The sequence below is a fragment of the Tyto alba genome, unplaced genomic scaffold (genome assembly GCF_018691265.1).
Source record: "Tyto alba isolate M040663 unplaced genomic scaffold, T.alba_DEE_v4.0 Super-Scaffold_16, whole genome shotgun sequence".
Lineage (NCBI taxonomy): Eukaryota > Metazoa > Chordata > Aves > Strigiformes > Tytonidae > Tyto > Tyto alba.
Genome location: NW_024881278.1, coordinates 659,560 through 684,145, shown reverse-complemented (window position 1 = coordinate 684,145; position 24,586 = coordinate 659,560). Strand labels below are relative to the sequence as shown.

At 39.1% G+C, this 24,586-nt stretch overlaps 1 protein-coding gene across 3 annotated transcripts in view; it reads right to left on the bottom strand.

The window, feature by feature from the left end:
• KIF16B (kinesin family member 16B) overlaps window positions 1-24,586 on the bottom strand; it is a 143,945-nt gene that overhangs the window by 116,178 nt on the left and 3,181 nt on the right. For all 3 annotated transcript variants that reach the window (XM_042789555.1, XM_042789553.1, XM_042789554.1), the window contains exons 2-4: window positions 10,737-10,806; window positions 9,658-9,771; window positions 5,435-5,551 (exon numbers count right to left, since the gene is read on the bottom strand). In XM_042789555.1, coding sequence (XP_042645489.1) covers window positions 5,435-5,551; window positions 9,658-9,771; window positions 10,737-10,806 — 301 coding nt within the window. The remainder of the gene's footprint in view (window positions 1-5,434; window positions 5,552-9,657; window positions 9,772-10,736; window positions 10,807-24,586) is intronic.

Genomic DNA, 24,586 nt, shown 5'->3' with positions numbered 1-24,586 from the left:
CTGCAATAACAACAATTCTTATTTACAAGGCTATATACGCACGCACAATATATTTTGAAAAATAAAACCCAAGATCACTAGTTGATAGTTCCAACATCCAGGAAAAGGGGAAAAATCAAAACTTTACAGCAAATACTCTTGCCCTTTATTTAACTGCAGTCACCTTCCCACTTTAATCCTCCTGTGTGTTGGAACGTATATACTAGCTTCAGTTCTTTGCTATTGGGATATATTTTGCCCCTCTCATTTAGTCTGAATAGTCCTAACTGCTTAAGACAGAAGCTGGCTCCTCAGAGCAATGTATGAACTGCCTTATCTCAATACTATCTTTTCTAATAACTTCTATCTCATTTCACTATGGATTTGGAAACATCTGCAGAGAATGGGACATGAGCCATATACTTGCATTCATGAGTCATTCTCATTCAAAGCCCCAATTCTCAGCTCACAGTCCTTCCTGTCTTGAAAGACACAGTAGGTCCTCTGGATAAATTAGCATGTAACAACCAAATTAAAACTACATTCACTATATCACATAATGCAGCCAGATTAAATTTGATATTTAACTTCTGAATGCTTGACTCTGAAGTTAAAGAGTTTTTATGCATAGAAGTACTCGGTCGGTTTACTAAAGCAAACTGAAAAGACATATTCCTTCTCACAGATCTCTATAGACTATGTGGTTTACTAGCAGGGCTGTAACTATCCATTACAGAGTCCTTGCCACTTCAGCTAACACAGCAGCCAGGTGGCATCTTCTCAGTTAAGGTGACACTTGAGAATCGGGCCTCATCCCAGTGAGGCTGCTGCTCCACCACTGATGTCAAACATGTGCCAGGCTGCAAGGCAGCAGCTCCCACCTCCGAGATAGCCAGAGACGTAGCATGCAGCTCTCCTCTTCCCATTGCTGCAGGGAGACCCCTTCCCAGCCACACAGCGAGGCAGTAAGGCACAGCCAGGGTTTGCCCCAGCAGCAGAGGGGAGCAGAAGAGGGCCATGCAGCTCTGGTCTCGGCTGACGAGGGGCTGCTCGCTCCCAGCGGCCCCATTCCCACTGAGTCTGATCAGGTAGATGACCAACCACCTGCTGAGAACAACTCCTCCCCACCACTTCAGGGAGACAGCAGCTTCCACTCCTTCTGAGCTGAAATGAGTGAATGTGGCTCCCAGGAATAAAAGGAGGATATATACATACAAATGAGCTTGAGGCTCAGAGCTGCAGACTCAGAAGTAGCTTACAAAACAGTCTGTCAGCTACAATTTGCCTTCACTCCAAAAACCCGTAAGAGATTTGATGCGATGGATTAATTCTAATTCTATGCACCACTGAGGCAAGATATGTTCTTGCTTAGAGTTAGGGACCTTGTAATTAAGCAGGAAGCAAATTAGGACAAACCAGACCAAACATCCAGCATGAGCATAGCCCAGGCACTCCAGGCACCCAAGAGTCTGGGTGGGATTCTGCAGATGCCTGGCAGCAGGAAAACACAAAGACAGTGGACTGCCCTGCCCAGACCCTGGCTGAGTGAGTGCTTCACAGGCAAAGATTTCTCTTCTACTCAGAACCCCACAAAAAATCTGACCATTTTTGCCCAAGCTCACTCCACTCTGCTCTCATGTTGGGCCTCGCTGTTCCCATTCTTCAGCCTATCCCTGCATTCTCTGGCTCAGCAATCTTCTTCCAGATGTCATCTCTGAGCTCCTCTTCCTCTATCCTTTGCCTAGCTATAATTCCCAATTCGTCATCCAGTCTCTGATTATTTTTTTTTTTTTTAAATCAAACTCTATCCCTCTATTTTGCCTTTTTCCAGTTTCTTCCTCCTCTTAATCGGAGCCTCTCTGTCCTTCTCAAACAAGGCTTCATTCTTTGAAATAATAATCTATTCTCTCCTGTCAGACCTAGCCCTTCACCTGACTGCACCTTGGTTTGAAAAAAACCTAACCCATAGATAAAGGGAGAAACTTGCAGCTTAATCGGGGGTTTTTTGAGACAGTTGCCTTTGGTAACAGAGGAAAAGCCTTTCCCAATACATATCAATCTTTACCTCCAGGTAAAGTTTCAGTTTACCTCAGATAAAGGGTTCAGTACTGTAAATTCCCACACACATTTTTTTTATTTATTTATTAAATACAGCAGGAGGGAAAATACCTTTTTTTTTTTTTTTTTTTTTTACCTCATGCTTCAGAACACCTGAATGGTTTTAATTAAAGCTTAAGGAAAAAACACAAAAGATCCACCACAAAGTTTTAGGCAAGTCATTAGTGTCTGACATAATTTAGCAACTGCAAAGACAGTCTTAAAATACGAAATACTAGATCTAATTGAGTAACTTCAACCATAGTAATATAGGGATGAGAAAGGAAGAACACACAGTTCCCAGCACATTTTATCAGTAAAATGTACATCTTACAGAATGTACACTCCTTATTAGAAACCATATTTAAACATTTTCTCCCTTTTCACCTCCTACAGCTCCAAGGTAGGACCAACTACATCCTTGACAGCTTTTTTCTGTGTTACAGAGTTTCCAGTCATGGAAATATGTAGAACCAAATTAGGTAGTTCACTGCACAACCAAATTTTCTCATTAAAAGCCTGTTTTCCTCCTGTGCTATCTAACCAGAAAACTCCTTGTTGCAACTTAAATGCACTTTCTTACCCATCTATTTTGGACATAGGGAATGAATTATTCTTTTGCTTTCTGCAGCCACCTTTCACATCTTGGAAGACTTTTGTTCCTCCACATTATTATTTTCTCTGCATATGCAAGTCTGACTTTCCTGACAGATCATATTTTATAGATCTCTGATCATTTTAGTATCTCTGCTCAAGACTTATTTCTTGAAATGATTGCTGTACACAGTATTGCAGAAGAAGCCTTCCAGAGCCAAGAACAGCAGATATTGAAAGTAAAATAAGAATAGAATTCATACTTTTTAAAGCAAAGCAGGGGAAAAAAAAATTTATTTCCAATTCAGGTTTTCTTACAGCACTGTAGTCTCTCTGACAGGGCCATCAATTTTCAAGCATTTAACTTGGCGGCTGAGTATATTTTATACATTCTCTGTACAAAGCCAGATTAAAGTATTTATGTATCATGGCAAGAAGATTAGACCTTTATTATTGAATAGTGTCAAACAAACTTCAGCAGCTATTCATTTGCAAAATGTCTTGATGATTACGGTCATTACATATAGTGAGGTAGTCTCATAAAAATGTCACTTTTATAAATTTCTGAAATAGAAATCCACATCTAGGTCATAAGATCTTTTCTGGTTACAAAAGTCTATTCTGCTTACCATATTGAAGTTAAATATAAAGCTACTTCTTCTGTGACAACTGAAAGAAAAAAATTTACAGCTAATTTACTCTCCTAAACTAAAGGAGGTGCAAACTGGACAATCTTACTGCATTTCAAAAGAGTGATCTATCTAAGAAAAGACAAGCAGAAATACTCCCCTCTTCAATTCTGCTGGGAGAAGACATAATGTATTTTTTTTTTCCTAGGATTAAAGAATGAAAACTATAGCAGCTGACTGACATACAGTGGGCCCTTTTAAGCTGCTCCACTCCCAACGGTTTAGTGGGTTCTTTCTGTCCTTGGACAGTCATGGAAGCAACTGAAAGAAACTACTCCTATCCTTTACTCACAAACTGCCAAATACTCCTCCTATTATATCTTCCTCTTCCAGGGTTTTCACTGCAGTGCTCAACAGGATTTAATCCTTAAAATTAAAGTTACATGATTTGCTGAAACTTACATTTAGCTACTCTCATCCCCAGATTCCACTTCTCACTTGATAGCCTTCACTAAACAGGGCTCAAGGACCCATTTTAATCTTCTGACCCTTCAAAAGAGGTCTAAAAAACAGATCTCTTCAAAAAGAGCTGATCATTCATGTTCTCAAAATCCATATCTTCATCTTTTGTCTTGAGCTGGGCATAGAAAATCAGCAGTAACATTTGAAATTCTTGGGTTTGTTACTGAACAAAACTCATTGCTTTTTGTCCAACATAACTGAGCATCACTTAAAGACACTTCTTCCAACTGTAAATGTCTACCTGTAAAAGAAATAGCTTCTAAAACCTCTGATTACTACTAGAAGGTATGATATATGGGGGGTCAGTAGCATACAGGCAGGATCAGTAATAATAATTCTATAAAAACATGCTCTTGCAACAGTATAATTTCAATGCATTTCGACAGAATAATAAAAAAATAAACAAAACAAAAACACCTGCTCGGTTGATGTGGAGCAAGTGGTGGACATCATCTAACTGGATTTCTCAAAGGCTTTGGATATGGTTCCCTACAGCCTCCTCCTAGGGAAACTGATGAGTTATAGTCTAGATGAGTGGTCCACAAGGTGGGTGGGGAACTGGCTGCCAGGCTGGCTTTTCCTGAAGGTGCTGGGATATAGCACTTTTTCAAACTGGCAACCTGTCACAAGTGGGGTCCCCCAGGGCTCGATACTGGGCCCAATACTGTTTAATATCTTCATAAGTACTCTGGATAATGGGATCAAGTGTACTCTGATTAAGTTTGTCCATGATACCAAATTGAATGGGGAAGTGGACACTTTGGAAGGGAGAGCCACCCTGCAGGAAGAGCTGGATAGGCTGGAAGAACAGGCTAACAGGAACCTTACAAAGTTCAGCAAAGACAAGTGTAAGGTCTTGCACCTGGGAAAACACAATCCAGGAGTGCAGCATAGGTTAGGATCCACCCGGCTGTAGAGCAGCTCTGTAGAAAGGGACCTGGGGGTCCTGGTGGGCAACAAGTTCAGTATGAAGGCACAGTGTGCTGCAGCAGCAAAAGAAAGCCAACGGGGCACTGAGTTGCATCAACAAGGGCATCACCAGCAGAGATAAAGAAGTCGTTATCCCACTCCACTCAGTGGTTGTCAGGCCACACCTGGAATGCTGTGCTCAGTTTTGGTCCCTGCTACACAAAAAAGACGTGGACAGACTGGAGAGGGTCCAGAGAAGGGCCACAAAGATGATCAAGGGACTGGGAAGCCTGCCATGTGAGGAAAGGCTGAGAGAACCAAGTTTGTTCAGCCTTGAGAAAAGAAGGTGTAGGGGAGACCTTATCACCACATTCCAGTACTTCAAGGGTGGCAGCAAAGAAGATGAAGACGCCCTTTTTACAAGGAGTCACATGGAAAAGATGACGGGTAATGGGTACAAGTTACTCCTGGGGAGATTTGGACTAGACACGAGGAAAATTTTTCACAATGAGAACAATAAGCCACTGGAATAATCTCCCCAGGGAAGTGGTGGATTCCCCACTATTGGACGCTTTTAAGATTTGGCTGGACAAGGTGCTGGGCCATCTTGTCTAAACCAGGCTTTTGCCAAGAGAAGTTGGACCAGCTGGTCCTTGAGGTCCTTCCAACCTGGTATTCTAGGATTCTATGAAAACACAACATACCGCATTTCCCATCATGGTGTAGGACTTCCCAGATCCAGTCTGTCCATATGCAAAAACACACGCATTATAACCTTCAAAAGCAGATTTAAGCACATCTGTACCAAGATTTTTGAAAACCTAAAAACAAAGAAAGATTTTTAAGGTAAGAGAAGCTTAGAGAAAAAAGTTGTCATCAGTCCAGCATGGAAAATATTAAGCAATAAACTACCCCAATATAAGATACTGGCATCAAACAATGATATTTACTATAGTGTAGGAAATTAGTACTTCAAATAAAATACTAAATTTTACTACCATATTTAGTCTACAGCACTGCAACAGCATATTTTCTACTTCTTTTTCTGTCAAAAATCAACTTGACATGTAGAACAAAAAACGCTACCTTCTTTCTATAGCTTCAGTTTCCTCCAGCAATCTCAGATACTTTATTCATTTTTCCTTACTGTTAATTTTTTGTATCTTTGCCAACTCTTCATGTTCTGCAAATATCCAGCCCCTATTCAGCAGAAAATGTTTCAGTGATCCTCTCAGTTTCTTGGTTTGTGTTTCTGGAGGGTTTTGGTTGGTTGGTTTTGTTTTTTTGCTTTAGCCAAGTGTAAGAAAATGGCCCATTATTTTCTCTGGTTTTCCTCCCTACCTGGCTTTTACATACCAATACTTTTTAGTCTGGCAAAACATGAAAACGTGTTTTCTATATGGTAAGTGACCTTCCATCAGCTAGCCCCTTCTCTTTTGTCCTCAACCCTTACAAACTGGTAATGATCCCTCCTTCATGTCCCATAATACGGGAGTCTGTTCTCATCTAATAACTTCAGCTCTCACCAGATGCCTACCCCACCTTCCCCTGCAATACTGGCTCTAGTATCCTTCCCAAATTCCTGATCTTTCATTATCATTACCCCTCATTTCCATCCATAACCCCCACTGTGCCACTGGGCAAGGTTTAACACTTGGCACAGCATTCCTCTCAATGAAAATATTAATCTGGGTCTCCCAGTTCAGGCATGATTTTCAAAAATCTCATAGATGCTTCACATAATTTGGCTACTAGTTCACACTATATGTGGTTTAAGTTAACCAAGGTGTACAAGTCATTATTAATAGCAAATGGCACACACACGGTATAATCATGCTACTCCTCCCTTGAAGGAGTGCTGAGTAATTTCTTTAATCATTAATGCTCAGCTGCAAGCATGCCTTTGGAATACTTAACTTAACCTTCCCTTGAGCAAAGGAGTTACAATGCTGTAATCAGTTAAACTTCTCAAAGAGGAAGACTATAAAGATCATCCAAAGCACCATTTCCTTTTTGTTTGTCATTTGAAAAGTAGCATCTTAGTTGAATTCTCCCTTGTGAGTAACTGCTGCTTTTTTGTTTCCCCCCCCCTCTTTTCCCTTTCTCTATGTGCAAGTTTTTACCTCACTATCTGGATCAAGTCTCTATGCACTTCTGCTTTGACTGCATTTTCCCTTTTAAAACTTTGTGTATAACTTGTGAAGTGATTCGAGGTAGTATGGAGGACATTTACAGTCGCTGTTGTCTGAACACAGAGGCTTAACACACGGGTTAGAAGAAAAGACATTGTTAGGATGGGACTTTGTCAGAACCAAACAGCTAGGACATCGGTTTATCACAAAAGGGCAGTAAACATCAAAGTTCCATTTGTTTCTTTTCCAGGAATACAAACTAAGTAGCTTGATGGCAAACTGCCACTCCCATTCTAATTTTTGAATACTAAAGCATATTTTGCATCTACAAGGCATATTAATGGAGCATGTAGTATTAGACAGACTTCAATTATTATTTTTCTGCATTTCAAATGGAAAAATACAGCAATCATGGACAAAGCACACTAAGCAACCACGTTACCAACAATCAAGATCAATTTTATTCCATGGCAAGACGAATGAGAATGAAAAACGCCCTTCTTCTATGCCGCTGGTGCAGTAAACTAGAAATTCTGCAGCAACTTGATAAGAGCTTAACTACAAAGTCTTCCAATTAAATATGAAATTAATAACACAACCAAAACAATAGCTTGTGCAGCATTTGTTTAGAAATTGCACTCCCATGGTTTGAAAACTCCTTTTGTTTTCAATGTGCTAGAAACATTGTCATTAAAACAACACTTGACACAAGGACAATATTTTTATTAGCATTCTTGTGGCAAGGATGAAGGAATCAGTCTGTGGTTGTGGGACAAGCTGTAACAGCAGAATACTGAGTATGGACATCTAAGCCATGGTTAGGATTTATTGTTAGCATCCGGTTACTATGATCCATAAAGCTCACAGCTTTAAGAAAAATCACTGCTCAAGACTGCTGCAGCAATCCCTATCTGGGCATTTTACCTTTTTTTTTTTTTTTTTTTTTGTCCTTTAACCTTTTGACATGGGCAAATTATAATGATCTTGCCTCAATCTGATCTGCTCTGAAACAGGCAAAATGCCACCAATAAGGAAAAGGTTAAAATAAGGAAAACTTAATTTATCACTTGTATATGGAAATTGGACATCAACACAGGATACAACTTCAATATCCATTTATACTAATTCAAGTTTCCTTTGCAAATGGCTCTTTTAACAAGAATTAACTTCATTATTTCACAGCATATTCAGATTCTGGAAAAAAACTGTATTTCAACAGCAACAGCCTAATACGTAACAACCTAACACCACAACAGACATTGCTTCTAATGAGATCTTGTCTAACATAGATTTCCAGAAGTATCTGAAGTCAAGTAAAGAAACAGTTACCCAAAGGATCTAAGAATTAAATATCCATAAAGCTAAGCCACAACTGGTTTTTCTGTATTTCTAGGAATTTCTACAACTACATTTACAGTACATTTTGCAGACTTTTCCAAATATGCACTGATACATCACTAATACTGTTTTATGGAAATGTACTCATCTATATCAGGAAAAACTGGGAACATGGTAACCAATTATCACTGAGAATTATATGCATTTTCATGAGACTAAGCAGTATTAAACTGAGACCCTAGCTGATTTGTATGATCAAACTTAAGGCAATCATTTGTTGTGTCTGCAGAACCACAACCAAAATCTCTTAGAATTGGAGCAGAAAAATACATGATCAAAGCTGTTTTAATTAAAATAAATCAGTAACTCTCTGCATGCTCAACTAAACGCATTTGCTGGAGTTCTAGTAAAGCCATATGGCCTGAACAGCCTGCTTAAAAACATCCACTAGAAACCAGGGTTCCAATCACTGCGTCCAAATACACTACTTCTTGAATTTGCCACAGTGCTAAAGTAATTAGGGCATCACTACATCAACATCCAAATAAATGCATATTTCTTGATATTTCAGAGAACATAGCAAAAACTGTGTTACTTAAAAGATCATCATCAAGAAATAACAATACAGAAAATTATCAGTTTTAATTCTAAGGCTTTTTAGGATTAGCCGTATCAGTAACCCTGATTTTGGAGGTTACAGAATAGATGAGGTACATAGCAAAAAGGTACGTATCCAACTGGCTTACAGTATGTTCAGCAAACCTTTGCATTATGTTAAGGACAAAGAAATACTCTCAATTGAAGCTTACAGTATTCCAATTTCCACAAAACCAAAAAAGAAGATATCAATCACGAAACACTTGAATTTTACTCAATAAATTTATTTGGGCATGTGAAATAGCAAAAAGGTTCAATGTTCACATGAAATGTGAGGTCAGGGAGGGTCTATCTGTTCGTCTAAATAATGCCTATAGCTCCAAGTTTGATTTTCTGTTCTGAGTGTGCAAGAGGAAAGGCAATTTTGTCCTTTCCTAAGATGAATACTCAAGGGAAGAGAAAGGCTAATCTTCTTCACTGTGTACCAAGACTTTTGGACAAAAAAATCCACTTCAATCAGATAAGGAGAATGTTTCTGTCTAAGTGAATTAAACATATACACTTGTTTCTCAAAAGTGATCTTTTTCAAAAACAAATTTAGTGCTCAGACAAGTTTTCTAACTTGACCTTACAAGACAAATCAGATGAGAGCTAGAAAGAAGGCATCTAGGCTGCTGTATTCAAAAACACAGCACTTAAAAAAAAAAAAAAAAAATCAATTTCTCAGGTACCTAGGGAATTTCTAAATTACACAAGAAGCACTTTCAATGGAAATAAGTTTCAAAGAAGGCTTTCAAGCCAAAGAAGAGGGAAAGGTAAAAAAAAAAAAAAAATATATTATTAACATTCAGAAATCCTACCATTTCTTGACAAACAAAGCTGGGACTTTTACTGTCTGCTGAGAAATAGGAAAAATCATAGGTAAACGTCTTAGTTCTTTCTCGTCCTGTGTCTCCAGTACCACCCTCTGGTACCTATTTAAAAAAATAAAGAGAGCTGAGACAATACATCCTGACAAAGTAATTAAAAACATTTTACAGTAAATAACCAAATTGCAATTTAACATACAGTTACACTTATTTAACAATTTATAGGGACAGGTTAGCCTATTAATCAAACGAAAGTAAAAAAATTAGCAAGAAGGGTAGTCACATTACAAGCCAGCACAGTGGGCTTATCTGGATTTTAGCTTACTGCTCCTAACACCACAGTGCATTTTTATCACAACAGTTATGTTCAATCAGTCCTGTATATGAAATTTAGATTATAATAAAGGACTATCCTACACATGTAATAGAAGCCAGAGAGACCTTTGCACTGTGAACAGCATTTCAATGTGGAGTCATAATTAAAATGGCGTTGCATACCTGCTGCTTAAGGCTATCATCATGGTCATGACATGACAGCTACCACTATCCTTCAGCGATAGCCACTGCTACCTGAGTCATACTAAACAAATTACACACTGAAATTCCTTTTCATATATTTATCATTGGAAACTATCTTGCAAAAACCTACTTATTGTGCATGATTTCTCTTGCTGAAAAGTGTTAAAATATACCATCAAAATATTATAGTAAGTGATGGGTACTTTGGGTTTAGCTCCTTTTCATGGGGATTCCATAAGATTTCTACAGATGAAGCAGAAGTTTAATTGCTACCAGGCACATACCTGGCTTCTGTTGTCTTTCATCTTCCAGCTAAGTAATGACCAGTGACAAACTTTACAAAAACCTACAAGATACAGACTACAGAGTGGTTTCCAGAAAACCACGGTGCAGCACGTTAACAGTTTAACCTGTTTCCCCAAAGGATTAATTCAACACTGTATTTTAAAAACTAAGGGTTGTTCACAGTACAACGAGCACCACTGTTTTGTCCAGTCATATTCTGGCAGCTATTTAGTTAGGACTTCCTTTTCTAAATTGTGTTTACTCACCTTTAAGTTTGTGATTGTTGTTTTATTTTTTTCCATTGAAATAATGAACTTTGCATTAAGGTCTTTCTCCCTGAAAAAATAAAATAAATAAATAAAATGAGACTGGAGTATGTTAAATAAACCATATCACAATCATCCACAGTCATATTTCCACTCAACAGGTTGCTTGCCAGGGTCAAGTGGCAAGTGAAATAATTTTTATTTCATTTTTTAATTGTTGTGACCAAAGTTTATTTACTGCTATGACATATATTTGAAGTACTTGGGCTTGCCTCCAAATCCCTTCATCTAGAAACAGAGGCAGCTTGAGGAAACCTGCTTCAGAAGTTTGACTCTGCAAGTCAATTAAGTGGTTTGTTCTTAATTTGAAGTACTCTGATCCAAAGCCCAGTGAAGTTAATTATGTGGCTCTAAGGAAGTGCAGAACAGAAGGTTACAAGATAAGCCTCAGTCGCTTACCACCCATCCTAGTAGCAGCAGTTCCCATTTATCATATAGCCTAGATAACAGAGACTAAATATTTAAACCAAAATCCCCAGTGTTTTAAAACTCCCTTAGAACTGAGGTACCAAATATATTTTTTGAGCTGTGATGCACCATAGCAGCGCAGGGGAGAGGCTCTGCTACCAAGGGACTGTTACACAGGTTTGATGCTTCCCAAAATACAATTCCAGGAAGAAAACTCCAGTTCTACAGCAGCGTTTTCATGCACCCGCATCTACTTCACATCAGCTGTTTCTGACTGGTTCAAAAACTATCATAAAAAATTGTTAGCTTCGTGTCTAAAACCAGCATGCATCAACCTGCTTGCTAGAGATGGGATTTCATTATAGTTAGTCATAAGAGTAATACCAGCTGCTCTTGAATGACAACCTTGAGCATAACATCTCCTGTGTTATTAAAAACATGCACATGAAAAAAAGAGCCAGAAGAGGAAGACTGCTATCTACACACCATACAGAACCTCACTCCCCAAATGCTAAGGCATGCCTGTTCCAAACCCATCTGCTAAGTCACCTGACAAACTGCTGGGCCCAACTGGTGCAAGGGAAAGCAGAGGGCTTTAACGCAATAAAGTGCTGCTTTACCATACTGCATGGTATCTCAGCCATTACTGGATATCCACCTGCACCAGCCAAAAATGACAAACTTTTTCCTAGTAACAGGAGACCTGAGTTCAGGATTTTAGTGTGACGTTTGCTTCCACGTGGTGCACTGGATCACCCAGCTCTATGTTCCTCAGATGACTGTACAACTACCTTCTATTCACATTCAATTCTCCAGTAGAAATTCTAAATAAAAGTAAAACCCATTTTAAAATCTACATTAATGAATAAAGATTAGACAAACAGAATTGCTTATTTAACTAGCAATACTTTATTTTCTAAGGTAATAAAATATATAGTTGTAATAATTACAGCATTAATTATACAACTGAATTTAGATCTACCATAGAAAAAACATTAGAGACCTGCCTTAAGAGATCCCTCTTAGTCACTTCCATGTCATCCTTAGTATTTTTTGCTAAATCTAAACTTAAGAGACTGAAATACAGCTACGGGTAATAAACAGGGAAACAGAGAAGCCATTTCCAGTGGTGTCTTTAAGTAGGAAATAGATTTTGGCATCACAGCAAGGCAGACTGTGGATGGCTACCATTCATCCTGCTTCCTCAACAGTCTCTACCTATCCGCAATTATTTGCTCAGCAAAGGTATCATAAGTAATGTGACCCAATTAAATGGTCCATCTTACTATGAACAGTTGTGTCAAATATAATTTGTAACCTGCTTCCTCTAGGAAGTTTGGAAGGACTCTAGACAGGAAAAAGTTTGGGCCAGAATTACTCCTTTTCTGTCTGGATTTCTTCATGCTTAAAGTATATGAGGGAAAATGATAAAATATGCTGGTGAATTCCTTCCCAGACCCAGCCAGCTCTCCATATTACAAAACCTAAAGCTACTCAATAATGGAAAACTGATACAAAATGTTTAAAGTCTAACAACTATATATGAACTACATAAAATTCTGAGAAGCCTAAAATCCTTAATTTTTGTGATAATGCTCATAATAATATTACTAAACATTACTAAAGAATGAGGATTTAAAAGTTTAAAAAAAAAAAAAAGGCCTTGTAAAGCACTAGCCAATTAAAAATTTCACAAACAGAATTTTGTATTTTTGTAGGGGAAGGGATGGGGAACGGACAACCTGAAACAAGAATACTAGGAGATCAGAATCAATATGCCAACCTGAGAGAAGTGAAAAGAATTACTAGGAATCCAACTCTAGAGCTTCATTTTAATGAGACAGCTGAGTATAATTTATTGTACACAGAGAGTTTGAGAGCACCCCCTAAAAAACAATCGCTTCCATGATACCAGTCATTTTCAGGTACTCATTTAATGCAGTTCACTAGAGGCTGAGTCCCTTTTAAAAAGTTTTGGTTGAAGTTCCACCTTAATTAAAGGTTCAGGCTGTAAAGAGCTGTACTGCAGTGCTGGGTGCCCTGCAGAGAAGCCTGCTACAGGCAGCGACTCCTCCAGCAGCCGTATGACCCACCAGCCCTACCTCAGCCCAGGGACAAGCCCCAACCGCTAACCAAAGACGCTGCCCCCGCAAATTCCAATGCCCTCGTCCCAAAGCAATGTAAAGGGGCCGCCCTGCCAAAACTAGTTCACAATTAACGCCTTGATGATTGAAGAAAGATTGTTTCCCCCCCCCCAAGCTCAATCTGCTCACACAGCAGGGTCAGCCTCCAGGCTCTTCCCACTGCTGCTTCATACACCACGTGGAGTTCCAGGATCACAAGGGAGGAAAACTTCTAACCCGTGATCCCTAACCAAATTACAAAGTGATCAAGCAGGCAAGTTTCTTGGCACAGACACCAGAATAATGGCACAGACATCAGCCCAGTGCCGTTATTAACCCTTTACTACTGCTACATTCAGCCAGTCACCTAGCAATTGGTTGCAAGGAGAGGGGAAAGGAAAAAACACACATACAAAAAAAAGGGGGGGGGATCAGAATAACTACTTTGAATAGTACTGGCACTTTAATATAAACAATATCAATATTAGTATCAAGGCACATTTAAAAGAACTAGTACACTTGTCTTGTAACGGGATAACGTGATAAATGGCTTACTTAGGCAAAGTTTTAATAATTTCTCTTCATCACAAGCAGCATGTGGGTTAGGAAGAACAGCCCCAAACTGAAGATGATTCAGCAGCTATATCAAAACATAGTAGCTTCATGGAAGAAGCTCCAACATAGGTATCTCTGTATCAAGTTTCTTTCTCCCCTTCCCTTATATTTCCTGCTTATTTTCAGGGCAAAGACCAGAGCATGTTTTGCACCTCCATGGGCATCCAGTCAAGATCACAGTACAGGCACCCAAATGTCAGCAGTATCTCCAGATTTCCAGTCCTGTTCATTATGTCACTTATCCAGTCCTCCACAAGACTTTCCAAAGATCCTCCCACAGAGAGAAGGGAGAAGAGCATGGAAAAGCACAGTTACATCAAATATAAATCAACATGGGAAGCTTTAGAAAAATCCCTATTACAGACATGTAAAATGTGTTTGGCTTTTTTCCAAGTTCAAGTTCCTTCCTTTAAGTCTTTCAATAGACGGTTCAAGTTATTTACAAAGTGGCTTTTTATTAATCCATTCTGTATCATTCAGACACTAGAACATTTATTATAGATTATCCCATTATAAAATCATGATATGATGTTCTCCATTAAACTGATACTATGGCAATCAGTCGGGATTACCATAATACCTGTCAGACATAACTCCAAGAAGAGAACAGAAAGAACGAGACACATTTCATCGGTGGGGGGGGGGGGGGGGGGTGGGAGAGAAAACACAAAAAGGGCAGGGCAGAAAGTGCAATCAGTTTTCCCAAATAGTTTTTCAAAAGATGACTTCAGCAAACCTCCAAGGCTGCACAGACAAGGACACAGGCACTACCTCAACTGAGTGCGGAGCACCTCTGTGTCAAAATAGAAAAAGGGTCTGTAAAATATACTCTTGAAAATTCACTTAATCTATAGACATCTAATAGAAAAGGATTATACTGAAGAGCAGATGTGCAATTTCGTTTTTCAACTACTCAGAAACATAGACTAAGCACTTGCAAGAGCAACTCAACCATGCTCAACGGCTTCTCTTTTCAGCAAAGTAAGTGCCTGCTACTTACATTCACATTTTAGGCACAATGTTATGGATGTCCTGTTTTATCACTCTGCTTGTTCACTACCCAGATGTATTTCTGGGGTCACAAAGTGAAAGCATGAGAGTTGTTTAATGAGCAGGAGAATTTAAGGTAGACTTGACTGAAAAACAAACACAGAATGTGTCACAGAAAGAACTTGGCTTTTTCTGGCAGTTTGGTTACATTCTAACTGTACATGTGCCCTGATGTCCCACTGAATTACACAGACCAAGGGCACTTTCCTTTGTCTGAGTAACTCTTAGAAGGGGAATATTCAATTCAACCATATGCTTTAAAAAGCCAAACAAAAACTCCTACACAAGAAATTTTTTGTTACTTTCTGTAACTACAGCAAAAGTAAAGTTGGTGCAATCTGAAATGTCACACAATTTCTCTTTCCTATCCAGAGGTTTTTGTTTGGTTTCTTGGTTTTGGTTTCTTGGTTTTGTTTTTTTAACTTCTTCAGTGCTTATTGAATCATTTTGTAGAAAGTACCTTGTTTAAAATTGTGATTTAATACCTAGGTGCAGTTAAAAACACAAATCTGGTAGTTTGTATATAAAACATCTTCATTACCCTTTGGGTTAAAGTAATTTTTTCCATAAATGTCAACAAAAAGTAGTTTCAATATAATGTTGACTGAGACCTAAAATCAGAACGAGTCAAGCAATCTGATTTAATCACAAGACTCAGGAAATCCACTGCAGCTTGAGTTACTGGTACTAGATGATTACACGGTATACAAATCACCGTTGTCTCCACAGCAGGGCAACAGCCCAGGATATCCTGAGCTCAAAGTAACCCCCTGCTGTTGACTGATACAGCTACAAGCCCATAAATAAATGACTGAAGCCATATTTACACTAATATAGCCTAAAAGTTAACAACTACACATCAAGCAGCACAACTGCAAACAGATATTCTTCAAACTTGGTTTGGGGGGAGGTTTGTAGGTGGGTCCTCTGAGAGCTGCTGAGGGCTGCAACCCCCCCCTCACTTGGGAGGGCTCTGCAGACTTTTACAGCCACACGTTTCCTCCAAACAACACATCTTCATTATATTTGAGACCTCTACCAAGCTGTCAAATCTGGCTGACATCAACCAACAGATTCAGAAGCTGCTATATGAGACCAGACTGGCTGACAGACAGGCTGCTCCATCTCTCAAGTTTCACCTCTAGAAGTCAGACAAGAAAACAGCAGAAAAAAATTCCTGGGGACTGAAATTAAAAGAAACAGCTTTCTATGGATATGATTGTGACTGTGTTTCAGTAAGAGAAAGAAATTGTGCATATACTTGGTACTTTAAAAGTTTTGTTATAAAGCACATTTTGTGGTGGCATAAGGTTATCTGTGATCAACATAATCTTAATAATTTGCTAGTGCAGATATATAATGATAACCACATTCCCTTTCATGATATTGGTCTTAGAAAAAGCATTGGCAAACTTTGACAATAGTTAAATGGGAGAGTTCTGCTACTCCCAGAATTTTCTCCACAGTGCAGCTGAAGCCAGAATAATAAACCCAGTGACACAGAATGCAGAAACAGTCGAAATCTTGTTCATCTCATGAAACAGAAATATCTCCTAAATTCACATACTAGTATCCACACACCAGTTCTTGTCTGAAGGACAACCTAGATTAAATGCCTTTAGCCATAAAACCAAATTTTACCAACAATACTGAAAGGCAGTAGTTTAATCTACTGTAAATAGTACTGAAATTTTAATCATTAAAGCCCTACTGGAAAACGAACATACAGGTGTCCTTGTGCTGTCTTCTGTCAAATGATACCTAGCTTTTTTAGAAGACTCTGCACTCTTGTGGTAACACATACCAACTGGTCACTACATTAAATCATGTACCTGATCTGCTTTTTAAATTTGTATTTTCAATAATATTGTAGGTAGACTTCACCAGCCAACAACTCAGTTGAAGTCCGGTGTGTAGTCACATAAGCAAATTTTGGAATTAACAGCAACTGCTAACTTAAAAAGTAAAAAAGTTACTGTATCCACCACACATGCCATGGTCAACGACTACATAATAACCTGAAAAACATTTAATCTTCAATTAGCAGACTGCCCCAACAGTGACTTTTCTTCTTTGCCTGCACAGTTGACACGTCCGGCCAGGCGCAGTAATGGTCTTACCAGTAGTAACTAGTCCTGCATAGTTAAGTTTTAAGATATCCACATGTGAACCACCTTTTACACATTTCTGATGTCATTCTTTAATAAAATGTAACAAACGCCCATCTTTGGCAGAAACAACATATAATATAACCTTAGACACAAAGAAGTAATTTGAATGATATCCTGGAATTTTCCTGTAACTATTATGACACTATGAAATTTCTCTAGGACTCCTGGATTTTAGTCCACATAATATTTTGCTTTTAATATCTTGTTTCTTCTGAATTGTTCTTTTACTCTTGCTATCCCAAGTCACAAAGACAGTACTGAGTTAAAATCTTGTGTACAACAAAGAGCAAGTCAAAAAAATAACTTTTTTTTCCCTGCAGTGCCCTTGTCTTTTGGGGCAGGAGGTACTCAAACTTGAAATTCAGGAATTAAAAAAAAAATAAAAAAAATTCCCTGACCTCACAGATCCTTCCAATAAACCATAAGGTTCTGTTGTTCTTTTCTTCTACTAAGACACATAATAGCAATCTGGACTGAACAACAAATTACTTCAGTTATGTAAGTACAAATATCTTTCAACTGCATAAGCATACAGAAAAAACGGTAGGTGTACTCCAGGTTCCTGTACCTCATTATTGCTTTGTATTTACAATACAAACTCTATGGAGGACAGTCTTCATAAAACCAATTTTTGAAGTGTCTGAGTCTTCATCAATAGGAACTTCAGCCCATCAGCAATTATGATGTCGAGTGCCATATACACCCTCCTCCTGTTAGATAACTGAAAAACCCTCTCTCAAGAAATAACCCAGGCTTTGTATTCATAGCTACTGCAAAACAGAGGACTTCGCTCTTCACTTCAGTCAGCTGTTCTTCCCAACAATACCTGCCTTTCAGATACTCAGACTACTAAGAGTCATTAAATCCAAGAGCTCAATTTGCTTAAAACAGCTGAGTGCTAATCCCATATATTTCAAAACTGGCCTTAATTTCAAATAAACAAAGCCTGAAAAAACAACAGACTCACCTTTCTCTTTCTTCATTTCATCAGGAAAGCTATAATAGAGAGACACACATTACCTTTTTCTGTGCTGGTCTGAGGGAGCTCTCTCTCTCAAAAAAAAGCAGAGTTTGAAAGTATTTTATTGTTCATCGTGCTAGTGATATAACGTGTAGGTAAAATGGCAATGTGTTTGATAATACTGAAATAAATGAAGTAGGAAACACTATTCTAAAAACTAGGTTTTTAAATTCAGAATGCTTAAAATCATAAAGCTTGGGGGATTAGAAATTGTAAATGAAGCCAATTTAACTACATTGCCCCACATATGCCCGCGCTGCCACTGTGCTCTGACCCCACTGGCACTGGAAGGTCTTTGTTCTTCAATGCTAGGGAGGGGGACAGATGAAACAAGGTAGTGATTGTGACAAACCCCACAGGCTTGAAAAACTTTTGAAGCATTTGCAGTAAAGCACTAAAAAGGACAGAAAAATAAGCACATGTAAACAGAGGCTATATGTGGGCTTCCCAATCTGTGATGGTTTATTGACTGTCGCTCCCAGCCATTAACTCTTCAGTTAGGAGGAACCCAGGATTTGGCTGTAACTCCTTAGGGCTCCTTCCGCAGCAGTGAAGTCTGATCCAGTTTTGCCACTCGCCAACACAAGGATAAAGCTGTGCACTTGGGACTCTCCGTCCCTGATGTATCTTGCTGGACACACGAAAAAGACAAGATCCCATTTTAAAGACTGCATTTATTCTCTCTCCTGTGTATAAAGCTGTCCAAAAAACACTGCAGAGGAGGTCAGAGGTAGAACGGCAAGCACAAGAGCTACTTAAAAGTCACCCAGATCTAGTTGCACCTTCCCATTTTAAGCAAGATTTTTTCCTGAAATGACTTTCTTCAAAGGAATTAGCTCTTCCCAACTGCCTGGGCTTTCAATTCCCCTCAGGAGACTCTTCCACAACCTGCACCATCTCATTAAACAGTACCCAAGGAATTAATGCTAAGCTGATCCATTATTAGCTTCATTCCATTATTGACAAGATATTACTAAGGAGCCATAACTAAATATTTAATTCCTCTTTTCAACACTTAAGACCTGCAAATATTTCTAGATTTACATCTCCTAATCTATTCCAGTAGTCATAACACATAGACTACACATGTAGCTTGGTATTTTTTTAATTGATGATTCCCATCATTTCTGTTAATCTTTTCTGACATAATTCAGATAACGAGGTTCCAGAAACAGGACTTTACAAGATATTGACCCAGGGGCTTGCTGGGGGAAGCACCAACCACAGCATTGGTGTTTGGCTCTGCAATATATTTGCAAACAAGAACTGCACTGTGATTGTAGCACACTGCTAAATTCAAATTCATCGCTTCTAAGCAGAAAAACTCCAAAGGTTAACCACAGAGGAAAAGGGCATAGAAAGAAGAGGAAAACAAGCCACTGATGTTCAAAGACCATGTACTTTAGCACAGGTAAGAAACAAACCACCAGAGAGTGCTGGCATTCTCTATTGCTTGTACCCCTAAATTTCAGTTTGCTTCAGCCTGCTGACATCTGCTACTGTGGAAAAGCCTAAGGAGAGTCCAACAAGTTTTTCTAGAATATCCTGATCTGTGGCATCCAAATATCATCCTTCGTGTCGGTTTATCTATTTGGCTTTAACTTCTCATTTTAGCAAAGGCCATACTCTCCTCAGACCCTGCTCCTTATATCACAGCTGTCCAATACTGCATTTTACCACCCCTTAGGAAACACATAGCTAGAACATTTGCAACTTAAATTATTCAGGAGTACAACTGTTCTGCTTTACATTTGCAATGTTCTCCTTAAACTACCGAGTAAAATAACTTTGGCATTTTTCCCCCCATCTCACAGATGCTGCTTCTTCCCTTCCTATATAACCAGGACTACTACTACCTTATTCCAAAAAAAAATGAAAACTTCAAAAAGCAACCATCTCTTGTGCTACTATATTGATTATAAGATGTCCACCACCTCTTACTTATTCTTGCCACAGACAACCAAGACTTTTCTGTAAGCCCACTAGGCTCTTCTCTATCTTTTACTTTTCTAGCTCCTACAAGTTTGAGTCAACATTCTACCGTGAGCAAGCTGTCGCTTCTATTTCATTTGCTTCAACAACAAGTTCTCCAGCCTTTCCCCTATTATTAAGTGTTCTGCCTGCAGCCTTTATAAAACACCTTACCACAGCCCTTTCTCAAATATGTGATCTACATAGATACCATTCAGAGGAGTCTCACAATACACAGCACCTACGTTTCCTAGCAAACACTGCTAGTTCAATTGCATTTTCACTCCCGAACTACAGACAGCAATGACAGCCATAAACTACCGTCACTGAGGCTTCTATAATCTTTGAGGGCATTTTTACTTAATTACAGATGTTTATGTCATAGTTTATTCTTGGAATCCAAGCTCCAAGAGCACCCATTCTCACCACATTTAACAAACAGAGCCATGTGGTGATACAATTCTCACCCCCTGGGCCACTCGATCCCTCCCCCGAGCTGTATGTCAACCTGGAGAGATAAGGACTGCTAATGGCAGTGAATCAGAACGTTAAGGTGCGCCCGGCTCCTGCCCCTCCCTATCACTCAGAAATGGTTCTAACAGTCCATCATCTCCTCACAGCCTGGCACATCTGTACCTGGGATGTGAGCAAATGAGAACAATAACAGAGTTGCACTTTCATCAAACCCTTGTGCAACTGCTCCAAGGTCCCAGAATGTTTCATTGTTCGAGCTGGGCCTGAGCGAAAATACATGACGGAAGTCAATTATCTTGGACCCTATAAACTGGGTCTCCAAGGGAGACCCTGTGAGCTCTCCTGGATCGCAGCGGGCCTGTGACCAGCATCGCCCCGTGTGGGATCGTTTTTGGAGGACAACGGCCACGTCGCACAAGAGCAGGACTTTGGCTACATCGCAAAGGGGACGCGAAACGAGGAAGAAGAGCTGAGAGTGCTGTACAGCTGGTGAATGATGAGAACTTCTTGACCTTCGTCAGCCAGAAGCCTTGGGACTAGCAAGCGGGAATGCAGAAAACCAAGATAAGGATGCTGAGATCTGCCTGAAGAAAACATGCCAGGCTACGGTTGATGGGAAACATCTGGTCATTTCTTAAACAGTGGAAAGTTTTCTACCTTGAGCTAAAAGCGTATAGAACATTGTGTTTGTGCTTGTCAGATTTAATGAACCAACAGGCTTTAGGATAGCAGTAACTAACTTGTAGCCAGTGAACTGTCTGGTGTATTATGGACAGAGGGCAGTGACCAATCCAATGTTAGTCCCAGGCATGTGAACAGTGTGTAAAGAATGCACGTAACCAACCCAGCCTTCTGCTTATGTCTGACCAGTTGCTAGGAAGATTTATAAGCGCGTTTGTATCAGCAATAAACGGATTTCGATTTCTGACTCTTATAGAGTCGCCGGAGTCCGTGATTCTCCTCATCCCCGGAGCTGGGACGCTTCTCAGGTATCAAAATCCTTAAGGTGTCGGCTGCTGCCAGAGCTGACAGAAGGCCAGGGCCAAGTCAACCCACTCGAGTCTCAGCTATCGCCTGCTGAGGAATGCCAAAGCACTGACAGTATGCACTCTAAACGCCAGGAGGGGACTTTTACTTTGAGCTAGCTTCTCTTACTCGTTCTCTGCTTATTGGTGCGTGTGGGTACACACTTCATTCGACTGGATCCAAATACTTTCATCGCGCGCGTGTGTGTGTGTGTTTGCACGTTTTGTGTTTGTGGATGCATGTATTGATTTAAGATACCATATAGTAAGTTAGAGTGAATCTTGGAATCTTAGAATCTGTAGATAAGTTGCTATTTCAATTATAACATTTTCCTGAATTATTTTGTACATATTTAAACCGGTTAATGATCAAGTGCTGTTAGTTCTTAATAAATTTCAAATTTTTTTTATTAAATCATTATCGTGCTAATACTTTCATCTGTGACAAGCCATCCCTAGCACTGGTCAGGTACCACCAAAACCAGGGAGCAACAGCCCTTTCAGAACAGGCACACCTGTGTCTCCTACCCACTCCTCCTTTCCTCTCTCTCCAAGTCCCACACCTTAAACGTGTGGCCATACAACGATCATTTCGTTTCACCTGTAGGGAAACACCGATCAAATTCTATACTTCCTTCTCACAACCAATCAAGTACTAGATTTTTGTGCTCTCTCATGTCTAGCAGCCTCACTGTGCTGAGCTGCCAAGGCCAAATGAAGCAGCCCGCTGCTCTCAACAAATAAAGGCAGAGGCAAGAGAAAGAGGTACACTCACCCCAGGCCCACCAGAGCCTCACCTATCCTTAAAGATCTTTCAACTTTTTATAAGAGATAAATTGTACGTGATTATAAAACAAATCACAAGCACCATTATTAAAACAGAAGTTCCAAGAGTTAACGTAAAAAATAGCAAACTCAGCTTGCTGATAAATGGCTTATCCTCATCGGTACTGTAGTTCACAAAGTATTGCAACACTTGGCCATATTTAAACTCTGAGTTATGTTTGTGCTATCACTCTGGATGCCTCTTAAGAGCAACAACCAACAAGCAGTACTCAGAAACAAATGCAGCAAAAATTTCACCAAGCAGTTCAGAGACAAATAGAATATTTAACTATGGGTGTCCTTGATTGTAATCACTCCAACTTTTCTCACTCTACCTGTGTTACACTGATGTTATGCACACTTTGCCAAAACACTCTATCTTTATTAATCCATGAAAATGAGAAATATACGCAGTGTATTTTAGGCACAGCAATTCATCATGAGACACCAATTCATTCCCTTCTTCCTTGCATTGGAAATTCTATAAAATATTGTCCATGTATGACTTTCTCTTCTCAATTCTAAAAAGCATGGATAGTTAACTATAACTTTCATGCTCCCAGTAAACTCCTACCTAAGTAAACATTCAGAATGGAAATTAAGATTTCAGCTGGCTCTTCACTGTTTACTTGTTTATCTCTTTTTGCTGCTACAAAAACACTCCAGTCACATGCATTTTGTAAAATGAAACATCTTATTTTGTATCTCTGTCCTTTGCATCACTATACTAATTTGAGCTGTTGAAAACTCTGCTATTGATACTAAGGCTTGGATTGCACGAGCAGTTATTTTTAAAGATAGTATAATGTTGGTCCTAAATTTCCCAAGGTACTCTGACTCCAGCTCTGCACACATAGGAGTTACTTAGACTTACAAGCATAGCTGACAGGTGTAATAATGTAATGAATAATTGTGCAGGATGTATTTGTGGATTGAAGTATTGACATTGGCATTGCTTTCAATCAAAACAAATCCCAGAGTCACGCAAAAACCTTCTCTTAGCAATAAAATGTATTTTCTCTCTCTCCCCGCTATCAAACGTAAAAGCTGTTAAATCTTCATGCGGTAATTGTGAATGACTGTCTAACCACGTAGAGCACTATAGTCACTGACACACATTTCCACAATCCCCATCGGTCACTTCTGTTCGGCGAGCAAATCTAAGGAGTGTATGCATGCAAGGTTAAAAAGTGATCATTTAAAAATTATATCAAACTGGAATTTCTATTGAGAACAAAGCTGTGGGTCAGTCTACACAGCTCATTTATATAAACATTTAAAAACACAGAGAGCACTGGATAAGCACTGGGAAGAACTTACTGCAGTACAAAGCCACATTCTGAAGTCAGCTGCAACTTCTCCAGGTAAGGACAGCATATGACCCTTATTTAGTTTGTTCAACCAGTTACATAATTGATTTATGCAAATACAAGGAACAAGTGAAAGAAGGTAAAAATCAGAAAAAGCTTGTTTTCCTTTATTACTTCATGAATTAAAAGCCAAATAGAATGGAGCTGTCAGGTGTAAGAAATTGAGGGGCACAAGAATTAGTAATAGTATCCAAAAGAATCCAGTTGTTATTGACTTTATTAAATATCAAAAATTTTTTCTTACCTAGGATACTTCAGATGGCTTTATTTAACCGACAAAGTATAAAAGTGGTTTTCCTGAACACTAACTTAATTCTAGCTTTCATGCAGAGAAAACGTGGCATAAAATGATAGTAGGAAAAGATTACCCCATCATTCTTCTTAAAAGACTCTGAACAGATGAACATAAAGCAATATATTTATTTGAACTGTGCAGATGCAGTGCATAATAAAAAACAGAGTGCCAGAATTGGGTTAGGTTTAACAGGATCCGAAATATCTCACACTATGCAGAAGACAGTGACTAGTAACCAGTAACCCAAAGTCATCTGTTCAGTAAGTGAACAGAAAAGAGCCTTGCAATCAATTACACTCCTCTATAATCCCGTAATTTTGCCCAGGAAATGGCCATCCTGAGAAACAACAGGATCTTGATGAGAAACTGCATTTTGTGGGACCTAATATAGGATTCTCCAATAGAGTCCTCCAAATTATAAGACAATAAATGAATGCTTCTA